The 20,740-nt window shown below is 30.2% G+C and overlaps 1 protein-coding gene across 5 annotated transcripts in view; it reads left to right on the top strand.

Annotated features, from left to right (window-relative positions):
• LOC146530994 (inositol-trisphosphate 3-kinase A-like) overlaps positions 1-20,740 on the top strand; it is an 84,855-nt gene that overhangs the window by 25,885 nt on the left and 38,230 nt on the right. For 4 of the 5 annotated variants that reach the window (XM_085199035.1, XM_085199034.1, XM_085199033.1 and 1 more), the window contains exon 2: positions 13,403-13,905. The exons of the other annotated variant lie outside the window; for it this stretch is intronic. In XM_085199035.1, coding sequence (XP_085055161.1) covers positions 13,483-13,905 — 423 coding nt within the window. In that variant the 5' untranslated portion in view covers positions 13,403-13,482. The remainder of the gene's footprint in view (positions 1-13,402; positions 13,906-20,740) is intronic. 5 annotated transcript variants of the gene reach the window in all.

Below are 20,740 nucleotides of genomic sequence, written 5' to 3'. Positions count from 1 at the left end.
TATTTTAATGTTGATAAAAAACTCGTGAGTCGGCATTTCGTCGTTTTAATGGATGTTAAAGCGATATAGTCAAATATTAATATTTTTACGTAATTAAAGTTTTCTGGTCTGTGAGACCATCGTAGCGCAGCTGCACAAAGGTGTAACGTGATGGTTGTGGGTTCGATCCCCATTAGAGGAAGTGAAGTGAGCTCAATACGCAATACGCAATGCCTCCAGAATTCGGCAGGAAGTGGGGAACGGAGTGTTTTAACACTAGGTAGGGAACCTACCCTGCTGTTTGCAGAAAACAGCGTGAAGCTGAAAAACAAGATGTTTTGGAGAACAAATTTTCTTATTAATTTTTTTGTTAATCAATTTTTCTGATAATAATAATCCTGGTATTCGTTGGTACATTTTTTCCTGAGCAGCAAGGTTTTGTTGCCCATTTTTCACCCGGAATTAAAAAACTGAGTTTTGAGTAGAGGATCTCAACGCCGTTAAGACTTGACAAAGAAAATAATTTAATTTTAATCTTTCATGCGAGTAGTTTACTGTCTAGACCAGACAGTCCCACCTCACCACGATAACCTCAATACTAAAGTCCAGCTAAAATTCCATCGAGACATTAAATCAAAGAATTTCTTATTAACCATAAATATTTATAATTTCTGTACTGGTTTAGGTCGCGCATCGCAAAGATTCGGTACTTACAATGGCAACTGCAAGTTTTTCAATGAAGCTATAATTTTAAATCGAAATTATTGTACATTTTGAATTATTTATTAGTTTTGACTTACTCGTATAGAGCAACTTTATTACTTGGGTTTACCTTTCTTGTAGGATTTTTTTTCTAATATTTTTACATCGTAAGTCATAACTGATGACTAATACATTAGAAGATATTAAATGGTAGTGTTGTGTCACATCATAATTTATCTTCACTGCGGTATTTTAAAAAAAAGTAGTGTTGCTTCTTATAAGAGAAGTGTTAAGTACATAAATATTAGTGTTTTAAATAAAAATCTCAATAGAAATAGACGCCGTATATATATATATATATATATATATATATATATATAACCACAATATTTGACTGTAAATGCAACTACGGGGGAACAAATTATTCTCATTTCCTCACATTGGTAACAGGACAGAGTACGGCGTTGAGTTCCACTACTAAATGTCTTGGAAATTGGTCTACTGAAGCTAAAAAAATATCAATTTTTAACATACGATGAAACTGGAAAACAATAGGAAAACAACTAATTAAGATATTTTGACTATAAATTTTCAGCTTTCAATCAGAATAGCATCATCAATTTAATATATTATTAGTTAAAAAGTTACTTTAGCAAAAGTCTTACTTAATAAAACTTCCATAAATACAAAAATAACATAAATAATTTATGTTCCAAAGCAAAATCGTATGAAATAGGTATAAATGGGATTAAAGCCGGTCGACATTATGTAGTGAGGTGATAATGAATGGACCACGTTTAATATAGACTTTACAAGGCTTGTCATATACACGGCTAGAGAAAAAGAAAATTACACTTTTAAAACTAGGTGCTCGTTTTATAATATTATTCCTTACTCGTATTTGCAAAGGTTGTAGGTTCGATTCGCACTCGAGCAAATGAAATATCGTTGCCACAGTGAAAATATTTTCATTTTAATCTGTATCCCGCACGTAGCACATATAGAGAGAACCTGGAAACCTTACCTTAATTTCCGTTCCCGTTAAGAACTTTCCATTTCCAATTTTTGGCCAAATGCTAGAGGCATTGCGTTAGGAATGGCGGAACCCAACGCCGCGCTTTACCCTTGCGAAAAAATGAACGCGTTTACAATACACGCTTGTACCTCTACGCCGTAACTGGCCTCAAGCGACAAGCTCAAGCGGGGTTCTGATAGTAATTAGATATTTCAAATAGTATTATTAAAAATTAAAACGTTACTTTGCTTTAGTATATATAAAGTATCTAACTGTATTCAATTCACGCGTGAACAACAATGAAATGGATCGTGACTGACCGTAGTTGCATTTTTTCATCGCCGTCATATCGAGTTGCAAATATTATTATAATTATGTTTCAATTCTCTATCTCGATTACAAAAAGCTTTTAACAGACTAATGTTTGTAATGTAAGTAGTGTGGAGATTTTTCTAAAATTGGTGGTAGGTTTTATTTTTATGGTAGTATCAGATCAGTATGTTACAATATAAAATTATTCATATTGTCAGTAAATATGTTGTTTATTTGTTCGTCTTTGTAATTTATTTCTCTGATTTCTCGAAACTTCTAAACAAAAAATATTTCTTATAATATTGGAGCTTGCGACCATTATAAGACGAGATGTGCTTAATTAATATTGTAGTATACAGTTTCATATTAAAAAACGTTAGCGTTTAGTTCCGTCACTTAACACGCAATGTTTCGAATTTGAGTGGAGAGTAAAGAGAGAGAGAAATTACCACCACCCGCCCAGCTATTTTCATAAAATATTGATTCGAATATTTAAAAACTAATACTTAGCGAATATGAACTACGCAGTACGTATTTTTAATTTACTTTGCCTCGAGCGATACGCCCACATCTAAGTATATTAACGTTGTTAGCTAATTGCATGGGCGGCTAGTTCGTCTATCGGAGTTTATTTTATAATTGTAATGGGACACTGTGAATTATGGTAGTAAAACAGGATTTAGTTTAAACTGTTTATTCTTATAGTACTTTTGAACCATTCGCATTAAGGTAAGATTTCGATATGATTGATAAAAAACATTTTCACGCCTTTTCCCGCTGGGTAGGCAATGTGTATACAGTGTTTTTGAAATGAGACGTGCTGAAAGGCAAAGCTCAACGCCACGCTTATAAAACACATCAGCTTGATTATTAGAATCAACATTATAGTAACAAATGTAAGAAGAAGAGTTAATTTATACATTTATAAAAAGTTCAAAATATTTTTTTTTATTTGTTTTAAGGAAAACCGTGACCATCAATCACTAATTATAGGTAGGGCTACCCTACCTAACTAAGCTACCCTACCTATGAAGTCGTAACATGAGCACTTAGGGAAGTATTTTAATTGATGTATTTAAATGAGATCTAGGTATTTCTATGTTGTCGATCGCTTACAAGAAAACTATTTAGCTTTAAACCGTTCCATCTAATTCTAATGGATGTATCGACTTTTACGTAGCATTTACCTTTTTCTAACAAAAAGAAATATGTAAAACATTGATGTAAAACCTTGCTATGTTATGCTATCGTGTAATCGATGTTTTGAATTCTTTTAACTGGCTTTACGCTTTTTTTTCTCCTTTTACAATACGATTTTAAAGAAAAAGAATTTTACATTTTGCATATATTTAAAATAAATATTTTTTGTTTTTTTGATTCTTTTTATTATAAAACTTTAAATAACATTCGTAATCTTTAGAATTCTTAATTGTTAATTTAAGTAATCCTTATGATTTTTATTATTATAACGAGTAAACCAAGCAGGAGGAGAAGAATCCTATCAATTATTTTGAATAAACTTTACAACATTTTTATAATCACAATTTTATGGTTCTTATGGTTAGCCAAAACCATAAGAAATCTTCGTTTGTTCCTCATAAGAAAACTCAAGATAGTATTAAAATTTGTCATTGCATTCAGTAATTTAAACAATTTGACTTTTTGGGGCGTTCTTTGGAAACAAACTTTCGTGAGAAACTCAATTTAAGTTTCACCGAGGTTTTATCTTAATTTATTTATGGTATTTCCGTGGAATTACACAATTTAATTCATTTCGTTAAACGTTAATTCTTATTTAATTACCGTAAATTCTCGTAAAAATATATATAAAGACTATATAAAGACATTACGGTTAATCGCTACAATTTTTATGCATACCACACATTATGAGTTATAGTAGATAATTAATGATATAGGTATGTTTGAAGGTATAAAAATACAAATTTTTATACCTTCACGTTTTGGTCAGAGGGAATCTACTTTTAAGACACTCCACCACTTTCCTTCGAATTCTGGAAACATAGCGTGTAGAGTTGCGAAACTTAGCGCGATATATATCATCATCATCATCATCATCAACAGCCATCTTTTGTCCACTGCTGGACATAGGCCTTCCTCAATTCTTGCCACCACACTCGATCCTCAGCTCTTAGGACCCATCCGCTTCCCGCCAACCTCTTTATGTCGTCGGTCCATCTGGCAGGTCGTCCCACCGGTCGTTTTGTATGGGGTCTCCACTCTAAGGCCGTCGGCTCTACGACATCTATATCTATATCATATAGAAATATTCTCTAGAGAATATTTAAAACTCTCTACTTCTTAATTAAATATATCTATTTAATAATTTATAGAATAATAATTTCTTCAGATATTTGTGAGAAACTTATAAACAGATGAATTTTCTCTGGAATAGTACCTAAGTATATACTTAAATAATATTTAAATAAAACGTTGTTACGCTGCACTTTGTCACCAGTCTGAGGAAATGAAAATTACTCTGAATGGGAATCGATCCCATAGCCATCGTGTGTAGAGTATCTAATAATTAATGAAAATAAAATTATAGAAAATGTTTATAACTGACCAAAGCTAAGGCTAGTAGGTGGATGTCAATCACATCGTATGATAGTTTTATCTCCCATCTTAACAGACGTAAAGGCAATTAGTCTAATGAATGGTTTGCTCACGCCAGTACATTTGTTAGTCTGTCAAATTAAAACACTCACCTTTGATATTAATGAGTATACCTAAAGTAGATTTGTAAACTGCTCTCAAGTCTGAGATCGATCTTGAGATGCCGTTTTCGTTCGTAAATTGGGTATCTATTAATGAAAATGGCATTTCAATTTCGATTTCAGACTTGAGAGCGATTTATAAATAAGGGCCTTAATTCTTCTAAATATTCTACGTAGTGATTAGCGACAGTCTGAATGTGAACGTGACGGTTGTGGGTTCGATTTCCATTCTTTGGAGTAAATTAATTTAATTTCCTCACTGTGGTAAGAAGACAAAGCGCGGTGTTAAGTTCCGCCAGTCAACACGCAATGTGTTGAAAATACATAACGACTTTATAATTTCTAAGCTTTAGCGGCTAAAATAAATAAGGCGAGTCCATACACAGGTCCAGCATAGTATAGTAAATAGATTAATGTTCACTTCGGCAGTATTAATTACACGTTAAATGAGTTGTTGCTGTTACTGGTGGTCTAGTTAAAATAAACTACTAGTTAAAATCAATACAAGTTATTTTTGTTTGTTTTAATTAATTACCTGTCATTTTACATAATATATAGCTATAGCTATTATACAATTATTATTCTGTGCTATGGAAATGTATGTATGTGAGTTAGGTGTAGGGAACGCAATGGTTTTAAGTTTTATAATTTTGTGGGGTATTGTATAATTGTATTTTTTTTGTTTCAATGCTAGTAAAGCGAGTAAAGTTTTTACTCTTCTCAGAATATTTAAAGATTTTTGTATTATTTTATTAAGTAATAATATTGTAACTTTTATATTGAAACGAGTTTCTTGCTGTCTCTACCCAGCACAATTATCTACAGCCTCGAATGCCGTAATCAGAAGATTAGAAATAAAGAGGCTATATTTATAAAGATACTAGCGGACGCGCGCAGCTTCGCTTACGTATTTAGGGGTGAATTCTAATAAACCATGAAACATGTGTTCAATGAAATATTTTTAAGAGTCTAAATTTCAAATTTTATAAAAATCGGTGGTGATTTAAGAATTTTTCCATACAAACTTTCAACCCCTTATTTGCACCCTTATGGAAAGAATTCTAGAAAACCATGAAACACGTGTTCAATTAAATACTTTTAAGAGTCTGAATTTCAAATTTTATAAGAATCGGTGCCGATTTAAAAAATTTTCCATACTAACTTTCAACCCCTGTTTCGCCCCTTTAGGGTTAAAATTTTCCAAAATCCCTTCTTAGTGGATGTCCAGATTACGAAAGTAAACATCTGTCCAAATTTCACGTTTCTACCATCAGCGGTTTTGGCCGTGCGTGCGTCTTACCTCAGTCAGTGAGGACAAGTCCTTTTATATATATAGATAGATTGTACTAATGAAGAAAATTAAAATTCCTGAATCCTGTCATGTCTCAAATTCAAATTCAAATTCTTCTCTTCAAAAAATATTCTTTATTCAAATAGACTATTATTAAAAGCACTTTTGAATAGTCGAATGAACATATGAACAAAAAGCTACCACCGGTTTGGAAAGCAGTTCTGCTGAGAAGAGACGGCAAGAAACTCAACAGTTGCTCTTTCTCAAAAGTTCTCAAAAGTCATATTAAAGAGAAAAAGTAAACATAAAATCATTTAAATATTTAATTTCATTTAAATAAATTTAAATATTTTGACAAGCAATTTTCGATTTCCAATTTCCCGTATAAGTTTAATCTGATTTATTTCACATACAATAAAAGAAATGGACATAAAGTAAACACCTTTATCTCGATTACTCCTTAATTGGTCGCCCTTAATATGTTAAATACTTGTACCGTTATACGTAAATGTCAACAGTTCAAACATTATCGTAAAAATATTCAATTCATTTTATAAAACTCTTACTTTTAAGCGAATCCATAATAATACTTTATATATTACGATTTCGGTAAGGTTAAATGCAATAAAAAATTAACTATAATTTATTTTTGTATAAGTAAATGTGATATTTTGACATTTTTTGTGTCGTGGCGTTCAGTTACGCCATTTTACAGATTATGTCATTAAAAATGAGCGGAAAATAAGTAACGGAGGGTTTTAGTACCAATTTCTTTATAAGCAGTAGCGTTCAAATAAATTATAGCCTATAGGTTTATTATGACATAATTTAGAGGAACTTGCAATAATAAGGAACTATAAATAACTATTATTTAAAAGATTTGCGAAACCAAAATGTATTTAGCTCTAGGCGTTTAGACTCAAACGAGTCCAACGATTGAGATCTGGTCCATTTATCTTACTTACCAGATCATGCAATGTTTTTCCTTAAAAGCAAAATTATTATTATTTAGTAGCATACTCGTATTTTAGGATATGAGGTGGCGGTTGTGGATTGAGATTGATTGGGGTTCCTCGTGTGGACCCACTCAAGGAAGTGAAATATTTATTTACGTTTATATTTCTATTTCTTCGCTCTGGTATTGAGGCAAACGGCGGCATTCATTGAGTTCTGCCACTTAACACGCAATGCCTCCAGAATTCGGCAGAAAGTGCCTACCCTGCCGTGTGCGGGATACAGGGCGAAGTTGATATTTTAGGATATGTAGTAATTCTTTATACTTAAAGAAAAAGAAAAAAGCGTGAGACTGAAAAAAGAATATATCAAAATATAGCCCTCGGCTTAAGTCCATGGGATTTTTTTAAAATTTATTTTGTGTTGCCAAGTAGGAAATGATTTTAGACATTAAAAAGTAGTAAATGAAGTGTTTTCTGTTTTAATAATAATATAGGAATGCAGATAAAAAATATAATAAGAGTATTTTCTTTTTATTTACCGCAAGAGGTGTGAACTGCGAACATACCATATTTCGTGTACTTACTCGTAATTATTGAATTTTGACGCCCTCTCGTGATAATTAGGTGCTTAATTCGAATTCTTTTCGAAAAATTGCTAAAAACAAGTCTTCGTGGCAATTAAGGAATTTTAAAAACAGTAAACTTTCTCTGAGAAAAAAAGAAAATATCTGTTAAATGCTCTTAATATTTGCAGAATTTTAATTTAAATTGTATAAATAAGTGCTGGACTTAACTGATGATGTTGCTTTTTAAGGTATCGTACCTCAAAAGGCAAAAAAATAAATTAATTAATAAACAAAAAACCTCGACTGCGTAAAACTAAAAAGAAAAATAATAATCCCAATAATTTATTAGGATTAACAGTGATTAGGTATGAGGCCGTCTTGGCACAGTGGCTTTGCAGCTGACTGTAAACGCGACGGTTGTGAGTTCGATTTCCTCTCAGGGGAATGACTTATATTTTTTTTCAGTCTGATAAGAAGAGCAAGCGTCAGCGCTTAATCCACTTAACATGCAGTATTTCGATAGTTGGGCAGAATTAAAGTTCCCTCTGCCTACCTTACTATTTGTGAGATGCAGGTTAAAGTTAAAACAATAAATAAATAAATATGACAACCATATAACACAATAACGACTGGTCTTGAACGTATGACAGGATATGGCAGTTATTAAAGAAATGGAACGGAAAGTGCTCTATTAGAGATAAATTAGTGCTGATCTACAACTTATTGCCATCATCATCATTAGTAATAATTATGTTTTTTAGTATTTACAAATAAAGTAGGAGAAAGAAATTATTTTGTTAATATTCTTTCACATCGTTTAATGCAATATTGATATATTTACATATTTTAATAGGTACTTATATGATTTTTTATGTCCTGCTGGAGACGCAGTCAAAATTTGCAATTTTCTAAAAATTGTTATAAGTATTTATTTTTTAAAGCTATTTTTTTATTGTCATATGTTTGGGATACTGCCATGTCTACGCAATTGAATATAATAAATATAAACTTTGCAAATGTGGACATTATATAAATAAATGTTTTAATTAATAATGAAGTACATGAATAATTGGGAAAGACATCCTATATAGGATCCATCCTTTGTAATGTCCAATCGATCTGAGACAACAGAATTGGCCGTTCACATCTTAAAACGAAATTTCATAATATGGCAACACTTGCCACTCTCATATTTTTTCATACTGAATTTTATTATATATTTAAAAAAAATCGGAATAGGTTCAATAAATATTTAAAAAAGCTATAGTTAAACTCTTAGCATTTAAAACATTATAAACGGACAAACCTAAAACATGCATATTTGACCATATAAACCAGTCAATGCAATTAGAATAAAATATGTGTTCCATTTACCTTTGCGTATATTGCATTAATGTAAAATATTGCAGCTACTTAGTGCCATTACCTGGTGAGGTATACTTTATTATGCCAATTTGGCTGAGCTCATGCTGGCCAGCGGCGGTGGTGCTAAATAAATACTTAAATATCTACTTAGTGTTTACTGCTGACTGCTCGTTTACTAAATTGCTTTGGAAATTGTAATTTAATGTGAATGTTTAAGATATTTTTTCGATTGGTAATTTTTAAGTATAGCATATAGCTGCATTTAGGAGATATAATGAAATGCTTTTATTTTTATTATGTGTGGGTTATTTATTTATGGTTTTAATTTGTATCTATGATAACTAGGGTGGATTTGTAATTTGAAATTTCTTTTAAAGTACAAAAGAAACGTCAATGGCGAATTATATTTTAATATAAAAAAATAAATGTTAATTTTGATAAGATAATTAAAATTATTATTGGTATGATTTGTATATTCGTAAAGGTATCTTAAATTCGATTTTTCTGATCTATTACACAGTTCTTCTTCAGTAAGTACCTACTGTATTAGTAATTAACTAATAAGTAAATAAAAAAATAAGTAAACATTATTTTTACATAAAAAATGTTCTTTTAAACAAAACTACAAGTAAATCTTTAAATTTACTTTATAAGTAGGTACTAACTGACGTTAAATGAGTACAGCCTGACACAGGATGGGTGGATGAATAGTAAAAATGAAGCAGTTTATTACATTGCTATTACTTTGTTATTCTAACAGGAAAAAAGAAACCATAAAAAAGACATTCCTTTTAAAAAGAAAATAAGTATCATTAGAAACCTTTTCTACAGGATTCTTTCGCGTATTCTGATCTTAAAGGCTACATAGTACGTTCATTTCTGCAATTGAGTTTTTCTCTTCGAATATCTGAGCTTCTTCGTAATTGTAATAATTAATTGTGAATGCATATAATGAATAATGATATCTTGAAGAGGTAAATGATCTTTTCTTCGGAGAAGAGAGTAATAAATTCCTTAATACAAGAGTAATAAATTCCTTTGTAATTATTCTACAATTTGAGCATCAATTACTCGTGATATTTTTTTATAATATCTTTTCTTGTTGGACTTGTTCACGAAGCAGTAGCACTAGCTGGTGACGTATTAAGGATATCAATCTAATTGCTTGTAACTCGGCGATAGTGGGTTCGATCCCCACTCCGGGAAAAGAATTATTATTTATCAATATTTTCATTTCTTCGCTTATTTTATTTTTTCACATTATTTTATTTGTGATATTAGCAAAGTGATGTTGTGCTCAACTGGCACACTTGAAACTCTATAATTGAAGAATTGAACTGAAAGTCTACTTTATATTCCATCAAAAACTGACATGAAATACAAGAATCATCAACGTATAACCCACTAACGATAGCTAAAAAGACCTTCGTCCATATAATATTATACATATTATACATCTACCTATACCCAGGAACTTTTACTCACCGTGTGTAGTAAACACAGCTACCTACCTGGTGGGAGGGGCCTCGTTCAGGAGGAGGAGGTGGACCCATATCTAGTTCTGCCCATTAGATTTATTCTTGATTATATCAAATTGAACATTACTCATGTATCTAGGTTACGTGAGGTATTGCAATTTTATGTGTTGCCTTTTACATGTTTAATTTAATATGTCCTATTTTAGATATGTTATAGTATATTAGATAAATTATAGTAAATTGCACTTAGTTTGTATATTTTATGTAGGTATAAAGATAAAGTTGAAATATACACCTTAACTAAAGTATTGGAATTTAACAGCTTGAATGTCGTCTTGAGATCTTAGAATAGAATAGAAGAGGTAGTCTTAATTGCATACAATAAACATACATATAAAAGGAAATATTTTATTTTAAAAAATACATTGTTTATAATAAAAATTAACTTTATTTATCTCGCTCCTCTACCATTTATCTATCTATCTACCTACTAACATATTATATACAAATAGCCACATAAATATATGAGTTCCATCCCTTCTTGGGGGATTGAATTGATTTCTTTTTCTAGTTCTGATAAGAAGACAAGAGATGGCATTGTGTGTCGCCTCTCCGTGCAATGTACTCTCTCTTCTCTTTCTCTCCTTTCTACGCGGTAAAGCTGTTTTAAAAATATATACATATATTATTAAGATATACATAGATTGAAAAGTGTCTGATTTTATTATAAACATTTAAAAGCAGAAACGATCGATAAAGATCGAGTTATGCAAAACTGTCTTATCGATCAGCGATTCAGTTTAAATTGGCATAAACCTCCTGTATTGAATATATGAGGTGTTGCAACTTGAAGTGGTCTAACTAACTAAATAAATATATTACGTGTAATTGTAATATATGGTGGAAATTAAATTGTTTGAAAAATGGAGCAACATTTAGATAATATAATATATCAAAAAGATTTTAAAAAACCTGTACTTTAGAATATGAATATATTGCTTATACATAATTAAAAAAATGTTTTTAATAAATACCTATATAAAGATATTAATTGTTTTGTCTTGAAGGTACTCTAAATGACATAAATCCTTTGACATAAATCCTCTTAGTTTAGACATAGTAAACGCTGTAAATGTTAGTTCAATTTCCTGTCTAATTGAATGAGTATGGGATTTTTAGTACACCATACGCGAGTACATGCCTTAATAAAGCCGGTAAAGTGCGAGGCGGATTCACCCACCGTGGGTTCCGTACCAATTTCGGAAAATACAATTTATAAAAATTGAGAAACTTAAGTTTGTGTCCATTTGCACTCATTTTGTTTGAGATGAGCTACAATATTAGTTTGTAATAGTTTTTTTTCATTAAAATCGGGATCCAGAATTAAGACACTTAATAGAGAGAATCCAGAATTCCAGAAAATCTGGATTCTCTCTGGTTACTCTTCTCTATGAGAGAAATGTCTGACTGTCTAAAAAAATATGTCTGACATAATCACTTCCTGAGTTACGATACTTTAAGATCGATGAGTTCATATTTAAATTCACATATGTATTTACTCATATGGAAAGCGGACTCGTAACGTCGATTACCATAGAGCTTTTCCCATGAGCCGTTTATCATATTTATTTACATAATATAATTTAAATACATTCACAACGTGACTTCTTATTACTACTGGTTGATGGATGACATTTCTATCGTGAATATTAAATGAAAATGTTTGTTTATAGAAAAAAAAACAATTTAATGTTGTAAATATTTATTTACGTTTATATTTCCATTTCTTCGCTCTGGTGCCGAGGGAAAGCGCGGCGTTGAGTTCTGCTACTCAACAAACAACACCTCCAGAATTCGGCAGAAAGTGGAGAACGGAGGTTTCCTTTGCCTACCCTGCTGTGTGCGGGATTCAGCGTGAAGCTGATTCTTCTAGATATAATTATAAACTGTAAAAAAAAAAACTTATTTCGCAATGATGAAATACATGACAAAACAGCTTTGTGTAATAGACCACCCGGAATGTACTCGCATTATGAATACAAAGAGACTGATTACCGCTCCAATATATTACTAAAATGCTAGATGACAACTATACTACTATAATATAGGAGTTTTACTTGTAAATTATTATAAATAATAAATAATTTGACTATTCTTCTTATTAATTGGTCATATATTTAATAAAGTCGATATTTTAAAAAAATATAAATGAGTGTTTTATGAGTGTAGAGTCTGGACATGTTAAGAGTTATCTTAATAGTCAAAAGCGCAAATTAAAAAGATAACAGATAAGATAACATATCATAAGTGTTTTTTGTACATACAGGAAAGATATCACTTGTCAAAAAGATAAATTATTTGAACGTTAGGTTTAACCGTTTTCGAAATATTATTGAATCCTTAAGAAAATTTAAAGAGAGAGAGAGAAAATTATTAAAAACCAGCTTAATCTATGATAAAAATACCTTAAACTCCGCCGTAATACTCATTATTAGATATAATTGTAATAATGCTATGAATGTTGTCCAAATATGTTCTATACCTAACAGTAATTAAGCTTAAAGTTTTTCTCTACTTTAACTCCAATTTGGAAAACTACTTTACAAATATATTACATATAGTTAAAAGTTTTGAGGATAATTATAGGTTTAGTCGGTATTTTTTGCTGTTATGATAGCAGGTGCGGTACAGCCAGGATTGCGAAGGTTGACTCTTGTACGTGAAGTGAATAAATAATGCAATATACGGTAAACAAGTAAAAATACTTCATAATATATATTAAATTCATAAAGTAAACTATGGTATAATTTACGTTTTTTCCGTTTTAAATTGGAATTCTTATACACAAGTTTTCGTTACAACACCGTGCTTGAAAGCTAATTAGATTAGTAGGTATAATCTTTACTAAAATATTTGTCATATATCCTTAATCATCACACAGATTCGTAACCATAAAACAATAATACTTTTATTTACATATTAATTATACTTTCTCCACTAAAGTCCACTTTCTAATTACCTCTAAAATAATGTGTGAACAAACGGACAAACTATTGTGAAACAAAATTACAACGGAAGTTGCTATGCGGGCGACGAAAATGACGTCGTCACACTGCCGCAGCGTGACCCCGCCACTGTCACGGGCGGGCTCGAGCGACATAGTGCCGTGCTCACCGGACCTGTCACGCCGTGGAATATCTCCTGACGTGACATTCCCACGTCACAGAGCGCTATCACCAGATATACTAGATAGAATAGGTTCCCCGGACCTCCCGCGAAGGTCCCGATCCCCCGCGCGGCCTCGATCCCTAATGGAGACGCTATTAGTGGCTAAAATGGAAGCGTTGAGCACCGGGAGGTTAGTTCGTACGGACTCTTTGGACAGCTGCAGCAGTTTCGGCTCCATGTCGTCTCTTCCTAGTGATGTGTGTAGGTGTGATGATTGTCTGCTGGGAATAGTGGATTTTTATCTTCCTGCGCCTGATTCGAATAGGACGTTTAGAAAGGTATGTTTTTTCTTTTGTTTTTATTATGATTTTAAGTGTTTTGATTTACATTTATTTTAAAAAATACTGCAAGCAATCTCTTCCAACATTGTTAAAATAACATATTTAAAATTGTATAAGGTAGTAATTAAATTTCATAACACAGTCTATAAATAATCTCGTCCTGATAATCTGAGATTTCTATTTTCATTTTAATACATTTAGCTGTCAAATAAATATTTATAATTGATCGATCGTCGCTCATAGCAGCACACTCGTCTCGACCATAATCTTGTTTTAATTGACGATTCGTAAATGTATGCAGATATTGCTAACTATAAGCCGTAAATCTCGTTTGAAGTTTTTTTGCTGGAGTTAACTTTTAGTTTTGGAACTGAATTGCATCATTAAAAATATATTAATAGATAAGGAAGAATCAAAACATTATATGATAAAAATAATAAAAAAATAATATGTTTTGCAAATACTTAGTTATGAAATAAAATGAATCCAGCTCTCTCCAAATGTAAAAATAGATACGAATACCTTGATACTATTTAAATCGCATAGCCATTGACCTAAATATCACTAAATCTTATTATATTATAAGAAATTGAAAGATTTAGTTCAAATAAAAAATAAAAAATTATGTGACTTATTAATAATATTATTATTTTACTTTTTAATATTTTTTTTCTGATGTTATTTTAATGACATTGTGATAACCTAATTGTACGAGTATGTTTGTGTTCAATTTTAAAGTAGATGGTCCATGTCGATGGTTTCAGTTATTTGGGATATTCTATATTTATAGCTTTAATACTGATATTCTTATTAATTTACACATTTTTATTTATTATGTGGTCTTCTATCTCTAAGACTTGTGGAAAGTGTCGAGTCCACAGTACACTTTTACCCTTAAGGTCGGCAACTCCATGGCATCGTCTGCCCCCTTTTTCTAATAAAAAAATATTCTAACTCTAACGTCACAATGATAAAGATAAAGATAAACATGTATAGCAATATATTTAATTATATATTATATAATTATAATAAACGTAAAATTGCAGTTACAATCTCAGTCATTATTTTTTGTTTCAAACCAGTTAAGCCAATATTACACCATATTAAATGTAATCAAAACACCTTTTATATATGACATGGTGCTTAAATCTCGAGACAGGTATTATTAGAGCCGACTACATTCTAGTTAGCGGATTATATGAGTCCGCTTGACTAATGTGACAAGTGAAATTGGGATCAAGTGCTAATTAAGAGATCAAAAAGGCAAATCAGATCAGCTTCACGCTGTATATTGTATACAGCAGGGTAGGCAGAGGGAACCTAGGGTTTAGGCAGTAATGCCAGAAAGAAAAAATCAATGATTTGAAATGATTATCATAACTTTAGAAGCATGTACGTCTTCAGGGTTTTGTAAATCTGATGTTATCCTAGATATTTTTTGGTATAATCTGGTGTAATCCGATTTTTTTTTATTTTCGTTTTTACATCAAGCCACATAGGAATCAGTTCTAATTATTTAAACAGTTATTTGATTGTAGACCTGCATTATTTTGCGTTGTCTACATTCCGCCCAAACAGACTCGTATGCTGACTGACGAACTTGAAATGATTATAATATATTATATAAACTTCCTTCGATTTAGCATTATTGAAATTATTTTCTGATCAATTAAAAGATTTTTGTTGATAATTTGCAATTACAGTGGTATTTTGTCTATATTTACTTAGTTATTACGATTGATAATTAAGTTAAGATTTGAATAAGAAAAATATACTCATGTGTATTTATTTATACTTTAATTATTTTCTTTTTTAAACGGTTTTATTTAGCTCACCCCGTTTGTTTGGATATTAGTATGGGTCAAATTTAGTAATTGAAATTTAACCCTCTTCCCGTTAACTGATTGATCTGAAATTTGGTATACGCTTTTGATTCTGGTGACAATACAATTATCCATATTCAATATTATTGTGAGTCCAAGATGGCCGCCGCTACAAGATGGCGGACAACTTAGTTTTTTTCAATCCCATCAATATGGATATCAAATGAAAGGGCTTGTCAAGTAGAATTCAGTGCACTATACAAAAGAAAAAGTAAAAAAAAAAATTAAGTTAAACGGTTTTATATTGCAGATAAATACAATCGTGGGGCACGTCCGTAGATTATCTTAAAGTTATCATTTCATTATTCAATGAATATGATACAGTTAATTCCAAGGTCATCCAAAATTCATTTAAAGTGGACATGCTCCACGATTTTATTTATCTGCAATATAAAACCGTTTAACTTAATTTTTTTTTTACTTTTTTTTTATTTTGTTCAACTCGTAATATTGATGATATGAAGTGAAAGTGCAATTTCATTGGTGACAGCTAACATTCAATTTTATTATTAGTACCATAAAGCGCCATCTATTAGGGAGCAGTCGAAACGACAGCAGCGTAGTGTTACAAGTACAATGTTAAAAGCCACACAGCTCTCGTATTTTAGTTTCATTACCTAACGTTAGATGGCGTTAGTAGCTGAGTTAAGAAGTTGCGCAGGAGCTTTTGCAGCTGATGATTGCTTTCCAACATTATAATTTACTTATTTGTTTTGGTGAAGTTAATTTTAAAAGTAGTTTTAAGGATAACTTTGTCAGGACAATTTAAGGGCAAATGGCAGAAAAAGTTTAGATAACGTAACTGCAGGGTGGCCACTACTCGTCGCCCGTAATGATGTAAGCGTAGGCATATTGGATAGGAAAATGAGAACAACTTATACCTGACAAAATCATTCAAAAAATGAAATAAACCTGTATCTTATGTATTTGGGATTAAATAAATGTAGTTTTATAGTCACATAATTGTATAATAATTATTTTATTATTGACCTAAGACATCAATAACAAAGATACTCCAACTGTCAATTATCGAAATCAAAATCAAAAAGTGACCTATAAACAATTTATTAAAAAGCAATATGAATTGAAAAAAGATTTTAAACATTTTATTTCAAAAAACCTTTATACATGCAGGAATTTCATACTCAGGAATATACGTACGACTCTAAAGAAAATCAAATAGGCTATGTAAAATTCATGGGATCATTCTCCTACGTCAGGAGTGCGTCAACCACTAGCAATATTTCCACGTCATTGCACTACACTATATTTATATAGTCTAATATATGTAATAAATTGCAACGGTATTTTTTATTGCATTTGCATCCTTTATAAGGAAGTCAGTTTACGTTTTGTAAGCATTACATATGTATAACATTAAGATATGTTAAAAAATCGTTTAGACATCGTTTAGCCTTAGGTTTAGAAATATTTAAAATTTCAAAAATATTAAAAAAACATGATATGGAAAAAAGGTATCGGACCATATGTTAGTCAAAATAAATTTGTAAACGTATATAAGAATAAAGAAACAGCCCATGATAAACAATGTCGTAAGGCATAAAAGTGCCTGTTCGAAGTTGAGGGTAGTGGATTTGTATCCCACTTTGGGGAATATTTATATTTGTTTATATTATTCTATCTTTGTAATAGTTATTGGTTAAATAATAACTTAAATAACCTAAAATTAAGCTTACAATTTTTGAACTTCCATAATTTATTTATAACCAATTATTTTTTACCATTTTATGCCACCTTTATCCTGGGAAATCATCATAAGGTAATCTAGTCTTTTTCTTTCTGATTAACCTGGAGGACTAATTAACTTATCACTATTCTTAATATAAACATGTTTAATACAATAATTAAAGTAAGTAAAGCCATATATATAAAATAGGAAACAATCAATTTATCGTTAATTCAATGGCCGCTGTACAATTTAATTCAATTAACATTTATAATGAAGTTGCAAGATACGGTCCAGTAGTTTGACGTATTTCTGCCGTATTTGTATTTTCAATTCGACAGCACGTTTTCAACACCGATATTGTTACTTTAGTATAACCTTTACAATTCGTTTTGACTTAAGCTAAAATTTAGTATGTTTACTATTAGAATATTTTCATATTCCCATTCTGTTTGGGCAAAACACGGGGTTGGGTTCCGTCACACTTTGAACAGTGTCTCTAAAGTACGAGAAAACAAAGTGACCTAACACTGTTATATTCACCCAGTTACCAGTGTTCCGACACTGAAGAGTGTTAAGATACTCCGCAAATGAATCCTTTAAATGGGAGCCAAAGGAATTTAAAAAAAATGTCATAAATCGTTCCCAGTGACGTCACCGGACGAGGTCAGAATATATAGGCGTGCGCGTGCGTCACTCCTACGTCATACCTCTCTCCACGACTTTCTACGGCTGTGGGTCGTTGGACTCGAATTTCCAATTTAAATTTAGTACCTGCAATTTGTAATTTCTTGTATAATGTATAATAAATAAAAAAGGATAGGATGAATATATACAATATTTTTAAATAAGGTAAAGTTATGTGTTTTTTAATTTGTGATAATTAGGCATTTTATTTTGTAGTATTTTTTCAAATATTTTTAAATTTGATATGTCTTACCTACCTAAGTATATTTAAAAAAATAACATTATTTTTTTATGTTTTTACGTTTATTTTACTGAGTGTAAAAAAAAATAACTTGTAAAAAAAATCACAATCGTCACAGTTGTAAAACAATAGTTGTAAAATTATAGTTCCATACTTATTTTTTAAGATAATAACATAAATAGAATAAATAGCGTCTAGTTCAAACAATCTAGCCAATACCGAAACCAATGCAGAACATTCAGCTTTTGGCAAAAACCGAAACGGAAACTTGTCAAGGCACATTAAAATTCCTTCGCTATATTCCTATGTAAAATTTGCAGATTTAACATTATAGGTACAGGTTTTTAGTTAGGCATAAGCAAATTTGAATCAAATTTAAAATAACGCCAATATTCAATATGTTAGTGTATTTTGTAAGAAAATTTTAAGAATTTATTTAAGATAAAGTAAATACTTTTAAATTAATAATTTAATTATTGTGTATATAATATTTTTAACGTTTATTACACATTTATTAAAAACTAGGATATCTCGAGGTAGAGTGAGTTTAAGTTTTCCACGAGGAGTTTCGATGTTAGCTGTCTAAAGTTTCAACATTTTTTTTGGCGAAATCTATCATTCTGTCGGCGATTAACAAAAAAAAAACAACGAAGGATAATATAATATCAACATTATAAATAAATAAAATTTGTAATTACGAGTAATGAATAGACATAATGAATAAAAAAAAATACTTCCATTAAAAATGTCTAACAATTGCAAAGACTAAAGAATTTATTACACCTACATTCATACAAATTTACGCAATAAAGGCAAACGTTCATTGTCCATACTTTATAATTATTATGTCGAAATTTATATCCATTTATATAGAATATTCGACCACAAAACCACAGAAGGAATTCCCCTCGACATGCCCCACTCTCGTAATTATGATGAAATGGAAACTTTTCCGTAAACTTTTTTAATTATAACATTATATATTAATAGCGGCTAATAACATATGTTTAAATTATATAAGGCAAGTTGAACGTGGTTTTTAAGTAAAAAGTCTTCTTACTTTCAGTAGTTTTCATCTGAAAATTTATGTGACTCTTTAAATTGATGGATTTAAGTCCGCCGTGCATTCTTGGTGTATTTACATAGCATATATGCCATATATTATATTACTGAAAGATAAAAAAAAACACTAATTGTTACATATTCATGCAAAAAATTTATACCAAAAAAATAAATACCCCAACAATTTGAGGTATCACTTTTTGTAACTTTTAGTTTTTTATTTAACTTACTTAAAATACATAAATTAACTTAAATTAACTAATTTACTTATATTTGGTAGTCGTAATTTTAGCTGTGATAATTATATAACAAAAAGAAGCAAATACATTTTATACTCTTTAGAGGGATAAAATTTTAACAAACTGACAGAATCGCTATAAGTTTTTTTATTTAATATTGGTATTTATAACAAAAATACACCTCCAAAATCCAAACATCTTATCTATATAATTAAATATACAATATACGAAGAAAAATACTTGCACATACATAGAATAATAAGTGAATGAACTCTACACGACTTGCTCTACAAAATATCACAATTTTACACTTAGATTTTCATGTAAAAATGTTTAGTAGAGTTATATATTTTGGAAATATCCGGAATTTCATACAAGTAGTCTAGTGAGAACTTCAAAAAACTTCAAAAGGTGTTTTTCTTAATAAGGACTTTACCTTCAACGCCATTTTTATGATAATTGTTAAAATATTTCAAAAATTTAACTGATATAAATCAATGAGATTGGTAAATTGAATATAATGATAATTTTTTATGGCTACATTTAATTGGTGGTTTTGCCGAAAATAGCTGCGCTTATTAAATATGATCTATTTGGTATATTCGCTAAATTACATTAATTGGTAAGAACTGTATTTTTTAGTAGTAGTTGTTTTTCGTAAAGTATTATAAATATTTATAAAACATGAGTTTGATTAAAAATGAATTGCATTAATTCTTAAAATATTTGGAATACAAAGTTGGCAAAGTTTTAAATAATTAAGCTTAATTATCATATGATTAGATTAGTAATAGAAAAGAAACTGTTGTATGCTTATTCAATGCATAGTTAAGTTAATTAAAAAGTGTAAAAATTAAATATAATAAAAAAACGTAAATACAAGATAAAATATGGATGTTTTATCATTTTACAAGTAATTTTAAATTTATAATATATTTCACAAATATATATATGTACAATTTAAACAAAAAACTAGAGGGTTTCAATACAACGGCGTCAATCGAAGTGGTCAGCATAATTCATTTAACGGTTA

Source organism: Heliconius melpomene, chromosome 16 (genome assembly GCF_056956725.1).
Source record: "Heliconius melpomene rosina isolate 202511_hmr_F chromosome 16, ASM5695672v1, whole genome shotgun sequence".
Taxonomy (NCBI): domain Eukaryota; kingdom Metazoa; phylum Arthropoda; class Insecta; order Lepidoptera; family Nymphalidae; genus Heliconius; species Heliconius melpomene.
Note: the sequence above shows the minus strand (reverse complement) of the source record. Positions and strands in the feature narration are given on the sequence as shown.